This window comes from Cuculus canorus, chromosome 15 (genome assembly GCF_017976375.1).
Source record: "Cuculus canorus isolate bCucCan1 chromosome 15, bCucCan1.pri, whole genome shotgun sequence".
NCBI lineage: Eukaryota > Metazoa > Chordata > Aves > Cuculiformes > Cuculidae > Cuculus > Cuculus canorus.
In genome coordinates this window covers 8,752,185-8,764,656 of record NC_071415.1, presented here as the reverse complement: position 1 = coordinate 8,764,656, position 12,472 = coordinate 8,752,185, and the positions used below count along the sequence as shown (strand labels likewise).

Sequence of the window (12,472 nt, the reverse complement as noted above, 5' to 3'; positions counted from 1 at the left end):
GGAGATTCTCACGTGTTTTTTGATGGGAGTGAATCAAGGCACAAAGAAACAAACCAAGATTTCTCTAAGGGGATCAATGCTGTTAAAATGCAGGCTCTCTTTCTCCCACTGGGCTCTCTCCCACCCCAGCTATGTCCCAGAACCATGGGATGCAGGCAGTGGGGAAGCATCTTCTCACCCAGAAGTCTGCACTGAAGGACAATGAACATCTACCTCTTTGCACACTCTCCTCCTGGGGGAAAAGAAGATCTCAGGGGCTGGATGGATACTGGTTCCTCACAAGGAAGCTGAGAACAACCTCAGCCCTCAGACTCAATTAGTCAACACCAAAGAAAAGCAACAGGCATGTCTGGGCTTCTTGACCATTTAGTTTGGACCAATACATGCAGACACGAAGGTGTGGTGGTCTGAACGAGGAGAAGACAATAGCGACTCATTAATTTGTGTCTGGTGTTTTTTACTTAGTTTCATTCTTTAATTAACATCAACTAGAAAACTTCACTCCCACTCAGAGACCTTGGCAGTGTCAAGAGATGAGGCTCTTTGAGAAATGTAAGCACTAAAATGCAGAACAGTCAATTTGCTCACCCTTAAACCCACCGGGGCTGTGCAGTGAAATATTTACATCGTTTGTGTTGCAGTAACATGGCTGGGCCTTACCTGGGCTTGGTCTGAACAAAAGGTAAACAAAGATCCTGCTCTGAAGAGCCTGAAATCTTCCCTTTAGACTGAACACTTATTTTTGGGGGGGTGGGGTGTAGTGATTTGAAAGAGAAAAGTACCTAAAAGTGAACCATGGGCTGAAAACAGTTGCCTGCACTGAGCACCACCTCACCCCCCAGGAATGGCTGTTCCCAAGGCCTCAGAGCAGGGCACAGGCTGCACCCTCTTGCTGTCTCTTCAGGGAAGGTTTTCAAGACAAGACCGACACCATCAGGTAACTGGTAAGCAGAGCAGGCAGGAGGTGGAGCGTCATGGCTACAGGACCCAGTGGGGCTGAAGATGGTGCTAGAAGAAAAAGAGGAGACATCAGCACAAAGAAATCAGCAATTGAACTGTTCCCCCGTGGGGGAGAACATCTCTTTATAGAATCATGGAATGGTTTAGGTTGGAAGGGACCTCCAAGCCCATCCAGTTCCCTGCCCTTGCCCCCTGCCATGGGCACGGACACCTCCCACTGCATCAGGGTGCTCAAAGCCCCATCCAACCTGGCCTTCAACACCTACAGGCATGGGGCAGCCACGGCTTCTCTGGGCAACATGGCCCAGGGCCTCACCACCCTCACTGTGAACAACTTCTTCCTAATGTCTAATCTAAATCTTCCTCCTTCCAATTTAAAGCCATTCCCTCTCATTCTATCACTCCAGCCCCTTAAAAAAGTCTCTCCCCAGCTTTCTTGGAGACCTCTTCAGGTACTGGAAGGCCACTATGAGGTCTCCCTGGGATCTGTTGCCTTGTTGACTAGCAGGCATTGCAGAGGTTTGGTCCCACGTCCCAGGCATATCTCTGTTCTGTGGAAGATGTTATCTAAAGTCCCCTTGATTATGTCACATCCAGAGAAGATTTCTGGCTTTCTAGCTACAGTCAATAGCCACCACTGATGGCAGCTACAAGTCTTAGCCCAAATTCAACACAGCAGAAAGCTCTGGAAGTGCTCGCTCAGTTGAGCTGTGCAGCCAGCAAGGATGCTCTCAGTGGGATTACAGGATTGCTGCTCATATTGGACCCAGAATTGCTCTGCAAGGCTTAAGGCTCCTCAGCAGAACTGAACTGAACTCCTGGATATGAGCGGTGGAGGGAGGAGGCGAGCACCACCCAAAGCATTCTAGCGGGGCTGAGTGGGTGGGTAGTGACAAGCACCACTGGAAGGGATCTGCTGTAGCCCAGCCCAGTGGTCTCTGCTCTCTTGGCACAAGAGCAGCCAGCAAGACTTGCCAGGGCCTTGGCACAAGCATTTGTTGAGAGCAGGAGCAGAGCTCTTTGGCAGTCCTGCCCAAGGCCACCACTTGCTTGAGCAAGGCCCTTGATGCTACATCTGCCTGATGCACTCGCTTCTCCCTCACAGACAACTGAAAGCATCTTGCTTCCACAAGGCAGTTTTTTCCCTTGCTCAAGCCTCAAAATAAATATTTAAAGCACAACAATCAGAAGTCCTAACACAGTACATACTCTGAAATTTGGGCGTGACGAGGTTAATGTAGCCTTCTTGTGTTCCCCCAGTGAGCCCAATATGCAGTTTATCCAGTTCTGATTGTTTCTGCCTTTGGACCCACTCCCGGATGGGAGACGTGTTCTGCCATTTTGTCAGCTCACGAAGATTTATCCCCAGCAAGCCCTGAACCTCAGAGGGTGTCAGGCTCTAGAAGAAATAAAAAAAAAAAGAATCACAGATGTAAAAGCATGGAAACACCACCTCTGACCAAGAAAGTGAGGAGGTTTCTATTAGAGAGAACAAGGAAGAACAATTTCTGGTGATTTTAGCTTGAATTCTCTTGCCTGAGGTTAAGGGAATGAACACAATAGTTCTTCAAAGCCTATTGCTGTTGTCCTCTGATGTCAAGTCTCCTACATGCAAGCTGGGGACCCAGTCCCTCTCCAAATCACTCTTCCAGAATTGATGGTATTGCTCTTGTTCATCACATAGCTGTAGTCTGGTGGACACCTGTCCTCTGCTCCTGCCACTACTGCTGAGAGTCTGGTCTAAAGAAATTCCCCATTAAAACTGGCTTAGCATCCATGTATGACTCCAAATCACATTTTTCAAGCTGTTTCAGGCCAGTTCTCCACTTTCTGCTGGTCTAGCATCACTCTGAATTTGATGGAGTGACTCCTGATTTACACCAATGGATAATGTGATCAAAACTAACTGCTTAGCATGACAGGAATACATGGAGTCAAACAACTTCACAATTCAGCTCACCATCAAAGACTCTTTTCTTAACTTTGCCAAAGTATTGATGTTCATGTTCACGTTGTCCTTGCTTAGAGCTCTGAGGTCCACAGCAGGAGCACCCCCTGGGACGAAAAAGAGAAAGTACAGAAATGCAGAGGACAGCCTATAGTGAGGAGTGTTGTGCATCTGCATAAACCAGAGCTGTAAAGATGTTTCCAAAACTTGTCAGGCTGGGGCTGCCAACAGACGAGTTCTGACTGCAAAATGTACAGATCCTTCTTCATTTTGCTGGAAGTTTTATTATGTTGGCTGTTAAACAAACCTGGGACAATGCCAGACACTAGATAGAGCGGCAAGATGAGTTTGCTCAGGCTGTAAATAAATTTCTGGCTAAACAGGGAAAAGAAAAATAATCTAGGTTTTGCAACATGAAGAAGGGCTGCGAGATAAGTGTTGAGCATTAGCAGCTTGATTTTTGGCACATCTTACCCATCCCCAGAAGTCACGAGTTTGATTTTCCCTATGATTGTCTGGCAATTGATTTGGGTACAGAATCTTTCAAGAACATTTTATGCTCTCTGCAAGATGGAAAAGACCCAAACTCTCCAAAACTTCTACCAACTTGGCTTTGAAAATTCTCACACCTGAGATGGCATTCAATACCCATTCAGTTTCTGGCTAAGACTTCTTTGTTTCCCCATAACACATGATTCTTTTACGTACCTAGATATGGTTCGATGAGCTTATAGTAAGCAGGTAAATTGTGCTGATCTGAGAAAGCCCGTTTTGCTTTAGCATATAAGATGTCTTTTGTAGGCTGTGAGCAGGCTGAAGGATCCAGAGATACCAACCTGCAGGAAAATGAAGATTTGGAGAGAAAAGTTCTCATTATTTTCAACCTGAATAAATTCTGAGCTATTCTGGGCATCTCTGGGATTCTCTCCATAGGACAGGTTACCCCACCTTCTCCTGTAGAGGAGAATCCAGTAGGTAGAAGGGATATGGAGAGGAGCTGGGCAAAAAAAACCCAGTGCTCAGTCTCCTGCTAAACTGATACGGCTTCTAAGTTATGTTGGCTCTGATAGTGCCTGAGTTTGTGTGTTTGCAAATACAGAGTCATTTAATTAATTTCATTTAGCAGCCTTTCAAGGGAATTTAAGTTTAAATTTAAGCAACTTTCTTTTGCCTCTAGATAAAAGCATGCATGCAGCCCATATCTGTTGTCAGCTAAGGTGTGATAAAGAGAGCTTCACTGCAAGTCAGCCCTTCCTGGCAGAATGGAGAACAGCAGGCTTTTAAACACGGACGCAGAGCAGGTAAGTTGCTTCCCAGATTTCCTGCCACTGAGTGAAAAGAAAAGGCAACTGCACTTGGTGATAGGAAAGTGCTCTTGCAAGAAGCCACCACAGTTTGACTCACTTCAAGCTGTTGGAGTCTATCTTATTCAACTCGTTCGCAGTTAGAAGGCACACATAATTCGTACCAATTGCACTCAGTGCAGTGGCATTCAAAGGATTTCCCAAGCTAATATATCGTCTAATCATCACAGAAGCCTAGAAACACAAAAATTAACTTTAATCAAAAGTTCTGTTTCCATCCTCAAAAGAAAAACAAATACAATAATTTAAACCAAAAATATAACATTGAATAATGTCAAATCTATATGTTTGGACCTCCAGGAGGGGTCAATCAACTCTGAACATACTAAGCTGGTCCTAAGGCAGCAGCTCCCAAGCCACAAAGCAAACACAGGCAGGAAAGCAACCCCAAATCCCTACCTGATCATCAGGAGGCTGAGTTTTCAGCAAGGCAGCCAGCGTGCCAGCTGAAGTTATCTTCCATTTGGAAACATCCTCAGGGGTGAAGAAAGAGATGAGGGGGCCCAGATTAGGGAGCAGACTCTCAGGATACCCATCAGGATAGATCTGTGGAAAGACCATTGCTATTGCTGTGAACACCTGTGCTTATGAATTTATGCTCTTCACAAAATTAACGTGAAAATGCCCAAAAGGTCTGCAAGGAATAAGAAAGCAAAGACAGTGAGATTCCATGGGCAAATCTATCATTTTGCTGCCTGATGGCTCAGGCCCCAGGGAAAGAAAACCAGAAGCACCGTGAACTGACTCAACATAGACCAGAGTGGGCAATACAAAGGGTAATCAGATCCTGGGCTGCCCCAGCAGCAGCACAGCAGGTCAAGGGAAATTATTATTCCCCTTCCATGTGGGTGGCATTAGTGAGACTCTATCTGGATACTACATGCTACAAGAAAGACTTTGGCAAAGTCTGCTAGGCTTGCTAGTCTTAGCTAGAGGGCCACGCTAGGCAGGGGACGGAGGAGCACACAACATGCAAAGCCAGGCACAGAGACCGAGGGAGCTAGGTTTCTCTTTCTGAAAAAGAGAAGACTAAACAAGGACTTTATTACTGTCTTCAACTATTTAATAGGATATTACAGGCAGGATGGAGTCACACTCTTCTCAGAGGTGCACAGTGAAACAATAAGGGCCAACAGGCAACCTAAAGTCTGACTAAATACTAAGAAATATATATTTTCACAGAAAAGATGGACAAACATTGCAAAAAGAGCCCAGAAAGATGGTGGAGCCTCAGTCCTTGGAGATATTTAAACTAAACAAGTCCTGAGCAATCTCATCGGTAGATAATTTGACATTCTCCAGCCTAGCATTACCTCATCCAGATGCCTCTTCAGCACAGCTAACTGCTGAACACTGAAGGGGTAGGTCAGAATTTGAGAGAGGTGATTCCCCAAAGAGACGTTCTTCAGGCAAGCACGTAACTCCTCAGGTGTGTAGTAAATAGGCATCAATTCATCACCAAGAACAGCTTCTGTTATCTGCTTGTCAGGTGGGCAGCCTGTTGAAGCAATTATCAAATGTGCTCAGTGTTAAATTCTTTTGCTTCAAGCTTTGAATGCTCTCTTGCTGGAGATGGACAGGAACGCAACCACGGTACTACCCTCCTCCCGAGTCACCTGCCACCAAGTGTTTCGTAGTTCAGCTCGCACACCTTTAGGGAGACCCACAAGCATGAAGGTCAACCTTGACACCAGGAGGAACGCTGCCACTACAGGTCAGAGGAAGCTCCCATACCTTCAGCACGCTTATGCCTTGTAGGCAGGACTTCTTCGACAACGGTGGCCAGCTGCTCCCTTGACAGAGGGGAATCATGTGCAAAGTTTTTCAGCCAAATAAGTAAAGCATCCTGCAAGGAAAATGTTTCGTTAGGGCGATAGTGCAATCTTGGTATAACAAGTTGCTACTCACACAGACAAGAAACTTCACTGCTGAAGAACTATGGGCAGCAGACCTGCTGCTACAAGCTTGGAGGCTTTCCTTGGTGAGCAAAAGGCACATTTCTAAATGCTTTAACTATCATATTGTACACTCCATAAATTATTTCACCTCCTCACAACGCATTTGATACAGTTACTACTGCTTTCCATCTCTGTTCTCTTCCGAAAGCTACAGGGAGAGGATGGCAGTGATCTAGATTGGCAGTTCCAGGCTGTCAGCTTGATCAAACCTCACTTCTCTTAGACCATTCCCCTTTGGCACCACATTTTTAATTGAAGACATTACTGAAAATGTACCAGCTGAACAATCCCCATCACATTCCTTCAATACAGCAGGATCTAGGAGTGCTTCCCAAACTCCCCAGAACAACCCACCTTGGGGATCTTCTGCAAGATGCTGTGGTCAAATACAGGAATCAATCCACTAAGCTCATTCAAGGTAAAGGCTGACCATGCCTCAGGAGGCCTGCAAACAAAAATTGGCAGAGATTAGCTTTCAAGGAGGAACAACACAAAAACCACCTTTAAAAGCTGTCAGGATTATGTTCTTGTAACATTTTAAGTTAAGAAAATACAAAACTTCAATCCTAAAATTTCTCAATCAGTTTGTATTAGTAACACAAATAAGAGCAGCCAGATGGGAAAGTGGCATTTAACAAATACATTATGTTCTTAAGCACGAAACCCAAAGCATATCTATTGATTACTATCACCCAATTCAGTGCCAAGATCTCAGGGCATTTGACGCAGGAAGGGAAAATATTTTGTCTCCCTGGACAATGTCTGTGTTAGATACAGCCAGGGATTTACCAGTGTGTTTAGTTTGACAGGCAGAAACAGAACATTTTTCTGAAAGTCAGTGGCTGACGGCCTGTCTGTGTTTGTCAGGACATCTCAGAGAATTTTGGTTAATGAAAAACAGACCAGAGAAAAGGTTTATAAGAATAGGTGAAGTGACAGTGTCTTTTTCAGCGGAATTCCAGCCAAATCTTTCAGCTGAAAGAAGTTCAGATAAAACAATGGAAAAGGCCCAAAGTGAAATTCAAAAGCAACAAATTATTCAAGCTTTTGATCCAGCAGGGTGGCTGGAGTTCACGCTCAGGTCTTAACAGGACAATGGTTTTGTTTAAAGGAACCCTCTTGCTGATGCCCAGAAGGAAAGTTCATACCCAAAGGTAGTGTTACCGCTGCTGACGACACTCCTAATAGCCTCTTCTTGATCAGGCAGGAAAGATTCACACTGGCTTAATTGCTTCAGCAGAGTCCCACCAGAATTCCTAATGTATTCTCCACCTAGGTCACAGACCAGACGTCCCAGAATTTCAGCATCTTCCTCATTTACTTGTGTGCCAGGAATTTTCTGAAGTAATATGAGACAGAGGCATTAAATAGAACTGGATGCTACTGTAGAAGAGCATTGGTGAACCCCAGGTTCTCCCTGGCCTTGTGCAGAGCTGTCACCGCACCACATACCAGACACGCTAATGCCTCCAAGAGCAGCTCCTTCCGCTGAGACGACTCTCTTTGCAGAACATCAAGATTTGCTTTCCCAATATTAGCAAAGTACTGCCTACAGCTTCCTGTCGCTGCATAGTCTGAAGGACTAGAAAGACAAACACTCCATGAATTCCAGTGAATGATACCAAAAAGGTTGGTATCATCAGGTTGAAGGCTGTTAGACATATCCTGTGTCCAAGGTAACATATTCCACATCCACAGACTAAACTCTATGCAGTTGCTCTTCCCAAAGATCCTAGTCTCTTAAATATTCATTTTCAACTTAAGAAATCTGTTTTGAGACTCAAGATTGTTTGAGATTTGGATAGAGAACCATCACGGGTAGCTATAGGGACAAAGAATTCCACTCTACTGCGTATTTTTTTCAATGTTGTATAGGAAAAGCACATTCACAGAGGCCAGAAAGTACTAAAACCACACACTGGTTTCATATCCACAGAGACGTTTAAAAAGAACTTCGTATTAATAAGATGGACAGTTGAATCAGGAAGGACTTTAAAACCCTTCTGAAAGCTTTCTGCAATCTGAATGAGTTTGAAATAGACATTAAACACGACCTAACCAGCTAGGTTGTAGTTACACCTCATTTTCCCACTAAGTACTAAAGTAATAACATAAAAACCGTAGCACAGTTACCTTAAAAACAACAGTAGGTCTTTAGGATAGCTGTCTAAATCCTTGGGAATGCCGTGCAGCGTCACCACCTTCACTAAGCAACTCAGCTGAAAAGATACCACGGTTTACAACAAGGAAAGAAAGCACCATGAAAACGTAAGAACAAATAAAATAAGATTTTACTCTGCTCCAAAGTAAGAAAAAAGAAAACCCCAGGAATTAGAGGTTTTGGTTCCTGAGAAACCTAGCCAACTGGGTTTTGATTTTTCCTCTCTTCAAGGAAATTCAGAGCTGCAGGACAGAGATGCAGGTCCAGTTACTTTTGCTCTAGTCCCTTAAGCTGTAAATGGTTTTGTTCTTGCTGAACAATTATCACTGCTATCTGCATGACAACATCAAACACAGCATTTTGAAACATGGGAACTGACCTGGTCTTCTCCTAGCTTGACATTCTTCTTCTTCATGACTTTGGCCAGATCCTGAAATCTTTCGGCTTCTGTCACATTGACAGCTGCACAGGTGAAGCCTTGCAGGACTGACTGGGAAAGCCTAAACATCAATTCAGGAGAAAAGTCAATGCTGATGTCCCACCCATGGAATGACTAGTACAGCAAGCATAAACCTCCCCCATTCATAGAATCATGGAATCATAGAATAGTTCGAGTGAGGAGGGAACTTCAAGCCCATCTAGTTCCACCCCTTACCATGGGCAGCAATATCTCCCACTGGATCAGGTTGCTCCAAGCCCCATCCAGCCTGGCCTGGAACACCTCCAGAGATGGGGCAGCCACCTCTTCCCTGGGCAGCCTGGGTCAGGGCCTCCCCACTTTCACAGGGAACCATTTCTCCCTGAGATCTCATCTCAATCTCCCCTTTTTCAGCTTAAAACCATTCCCCTTTGTCCTATCCCTACCCACCCTGAGTACGGGCCCCTCCCCAGCTTTCCTGGAGCCCCTTTCAGTCCTGGAAGGCTGCAGTACTGACATTCTGCAGACTGATACAGAAACGCCTTCTGCAGAGGCAGTCAGAAGTGATGTTCCAGGTGCAGTCGAGTCAGCAGCCTCATTTTAGGAAGCACGTGGGACATATGTGTGTATTTTGCAGCTGACATCCTGGTAAATCTTGTGCTATACACCTGTGTCTGGGTTTGTGTATCTCCCAGATGTTGCTGTGGATTGACTGTGGTGGTTCTGCCTTAGGTACCAAAGGAAACACAGGAATTGCAACCAAAGCAAGCACGGAAAATGGAAGAACAGAAGAAAAACGCTACCTGCTGAAATCAGGCTCTGTCTTTACCACAACACTGAAAAACATGGCAGCCTGTGAAGCAAAGTCAGAGTGTCATAGATTTGCAGAGCAGACTCTGTAGAGCCCAAGGCTGACATTGAGGGGTAAGGAGGACACAAGCCACTAGTGTATTACCTGTTCTCGGGTCCACATTTTAACATTGAGATCTTGAATATTTGGCTTCTCTTCCCCAAATACGAGCAGCGATTTTGGAATGTAACTGGCCAGAGCATCAGGGATGTATTTAACCAGGTCAGCAGGATGGCCAAGACTAGAAGAAGCCTTTTAAAAGAGAAAAACCAAACCCATATAATTCAAACGCTGTGGCTAAAATAAACAGTTGCTGAAGATGAAATGACTGGAAAGAAGCCAGGCAAATTCCCCTGCTGATCATCTGGGCGTTCCTCAGAGAGCTAACATCATGAAATACTGCCTGTTTGACGCATTACCACCCTAGGGGAGGTAATACCTGTGGTCTTGATGAATGGGAACGTTTCAGTCTCTTATCAGTTTTCTAACTCCTGGCTTTATGCCCTAAAAATGTTTAACGGCCAGAAAGGAGGGACACATCTTTCCTCTCTGCCAACCCAAACAAGGTCTCAACTTGCCAAAGGCACATTGCAGAGCGATTCCGTGGTGAATGAGATGTTATTTCCCTAATGCTTCACACAGAGTCCTGGCAGCCCTACTGCCTCAGCATGGTGTAAGCAGGGCTTCTGGTGCCAAACCAGTCTTTCCCACCAGAGGGAGGATGAATAACAAGTTATATGCCACACATATAACTTGAAGGCTAAAATCATGGCATTAAAAAGGCAAAGGGTTGTCCAAATCCTACACAATCACATGGGAGGATGAAATAAGGCATTGCTGAAGGATCAGTCTACCCTAAAAGGGGGTTTCTAAGCTGTCTTCACTTCTCGTATGTTCTCATTCTAAATCATGACCAAACTCCTTTCTCTTTTCAAGGCAGTGGGGTATAGTTTCTAGGACCATCCCTTAAAACAACTGTCTCTCTTGCCCTTGTCTCCAAGAGGCTCGCAGAACACACTGGCTGACAGCCAAGGACATCTACACAGACACTGTCACAGGGACATCTCAAATGCTTGTCCTGCCACACACTCTGTTTAGCAACAGCAAATACCCCCAAGGGAACTCTATCTGGGTTTGCCAGTGTGTGTCAATGCTTGGCCCCAGGTAACCAGTGTTCTTAATTTACAACATTTGAAGAGCAAAACAACTTCACCTTTTCCACAAATGTCATTTTCAGAGGAGAGGGCAAGGTCACCACTTGCTGAACAAACTCAGGCAACTTAATGGCTTCCAAGATCACTTCTGGAGGCAGACTTTGAAGTGTGCTGCTGTTGAGGCCAGCCACCAAGCTCCCGAGCTTTGCCAGGCTCTGTCCGTCCGAGATCTGGAAAGTAACACATGCAAGGATGAGTACATGAAGGGACAAACATCATTTGCTGGCAGCTATGCCAGCTGTGAGGTGTATTTGTACCTGATCCTTTGTACCTGATAGCCTGAGCTGAGCAGTTTGTTGATGATAGTGCTGGACTGTTCAGCATTCCAGCCACGAACCTCTCCCAGGGCAGGAATAGAGGCTTTGAGGTCTTTATCACTGATGCCATTTTCGATGTCAGATATGGACAGCCCAACTGCAGCCTGGCTCAACGCACGCAGGATTGCAGGTGGAAAACGCTTAAACTTTCTCACCAAAGAGGATGCAACCTGAAAAGGTCCCACACAGACACAAAAGAAAGTCAGAGGAGCAGTGATGTGAGCCTCTTGGATCCTACAGTCTCTGGATGTCTTAAACCACTGGACTTTCTGCCTCAAACTCGTGTGATGAAGCCCGATGACGGACTGCCTCAACTGAGAATTTTCAGATTATGAAACACCAGCCAGAAGCCACGATAAAAAATGCAAGATGATCTAGCGGATTGTATGCAAGAGGAGGCATGAGAGCCGAACCTGCAACCCTCAAATTTTGTGTAGGTGAACAAAGAACCGAGTCATGGGGCTAGACAGGAGATTACCTGCAGTTCCTCTGTTGTAAGGGAGGGGGAGGGAACTTGCTCTCTCATTATTCCTCTGTGTGTCAGGTTCAAGCAGTTCTTACTGATCCTCTGGGCCAAGCTCAAAGAGTCATCTCTGTTCAGGTTGCTCACTGCTGAGGGCCTCAGGTAGCACACAAATCTGTCTGGGAGGCTGCAGGTGGGAGACAAAGAGGAGAGGTTGCCAGTGTGATAGACAGTGGCTCTGTCAGATCTTTCCCCTTTTCCAAATGATACTCTTTTCCACCACATGTTTTCCTTGATTCATTTTAGCTCTGATGCTCCTGTTTATAGAGAGCATTGCTGTGTCGTGCAAAGCCGCAAACGCATGCAAGATACGCTGGTGCCTGGCACCAGCTGGAACTTGGGGTCTGGCTCTCCCCAAGAACAAGTGTGATGCAATTATTTGAACAACAGAAATGCTTTAAAGGTTTCATGGAAAGAGCCATCAGAATCACCACTCAATAAACTTTTGCTAAGTCACGGGATAATGCTAAACCCTAACCCTTATACAGATAGACTTGATGATCTCAAAGGTCTTTTCCAACCTAGGGATTCTATGATCCTAAATCAGGTAGGAAGTGAGGTCAGGTCACGTACCTTGATATAGGGAAACCAGGCCCAGAGGTCAGCAGCGAGGTGTAGTACACAGCCGTCTCCTGGAGCAAGGTGAGGTTGCTGATCATTTCCATATTCACTGGATCTCGGGCAAATTTTTGAAGCTGAGGGTGTTGACATGGGAAAAAAAAACCCAAGAATAATTAAGATGGATACTTTAAATCTAAC

The 12,472-nt window shown here is 45.3% G+C and overlaps 1 protein-coding gene across 6 annotated transcripts in view; it reads right to left on the bottom strand.

Moving 5' to 3' along the window:
* Positions 1-369: 369 nt before the first annotated feature.
* The window catches only part of MSLN (mesothelin), a 28,564-nt gene continuing 16,461 nt past the window's right edge, over positions 370-12,472 (bottom strand). For all 6 annotated transcript variants that reach the window (XM_054081069.1, XM_054081070.1, XM_054081072.1 and 3 more), the window contains 19 exons: positions 12,287-12,408; positions 11,669-11,840; positions 11,145-11,360; positions 10,873-11,043; positions 9,765-9,911; positions 9,613-9,662; positions 8,771-8,891; positions 8,364-8,449; positions 7,683-7,812; positions 7,379-7,569; positions 6,585-6,675; positions 6,007-6,118; positions 5,586-5,770; positions 4,672-4,818; positions 4,313-4,446; positions 3,617-3,744; positions 2,921-3,015; positions 2,170-2,359; positions 370-1,008 (listed from right to left, as the gene is read on the bottom strand). In XM_054081069.1, the coding sequence (XP_053937044.1) occupies positions 914-1,008; positions 2,170-2,359; positions 2,921-3,015; positions 3,617-3,744; positions 4,313-4,446; positions 4,672-4,818; positions 5,586-5,770; positions 6,007-6,118; positions 6,585-6,675; positions 7,379-7,569; positions 7,683-7,812; positions 8,364-8,449; positions 8,771-8,891; positions 9,613-9,662; positions 9,765-9,911; positions 10,873-11,043; positions 11,145-11,360; positions 11,669-11,840; positions 12,287-12,408 (2,583 nt within the window). In that variant the 3' untranslated portion in view covers positions 370-913. The remainder of the gene's footprint in view (positions 1,009-2,169; positions 2,360-2,920; positions 3,016-3,616; positions 3,745-4,312; positions 4,447-4,671; positions 4,819-5,585; positions 5,771-6,006; positions 6,119-6,584; positions 6,676-7,378; positions 7,570-7,682; positions 7,813-8,363; positions 8,450-8,770; positions 8,892-9,612; positions 9,663-9,764; positions 9,912-10,872; positions 11,044-11,144; positions 11,361-11,668; positions 11,841-12,286; positions 12,409-12,472) is intronic.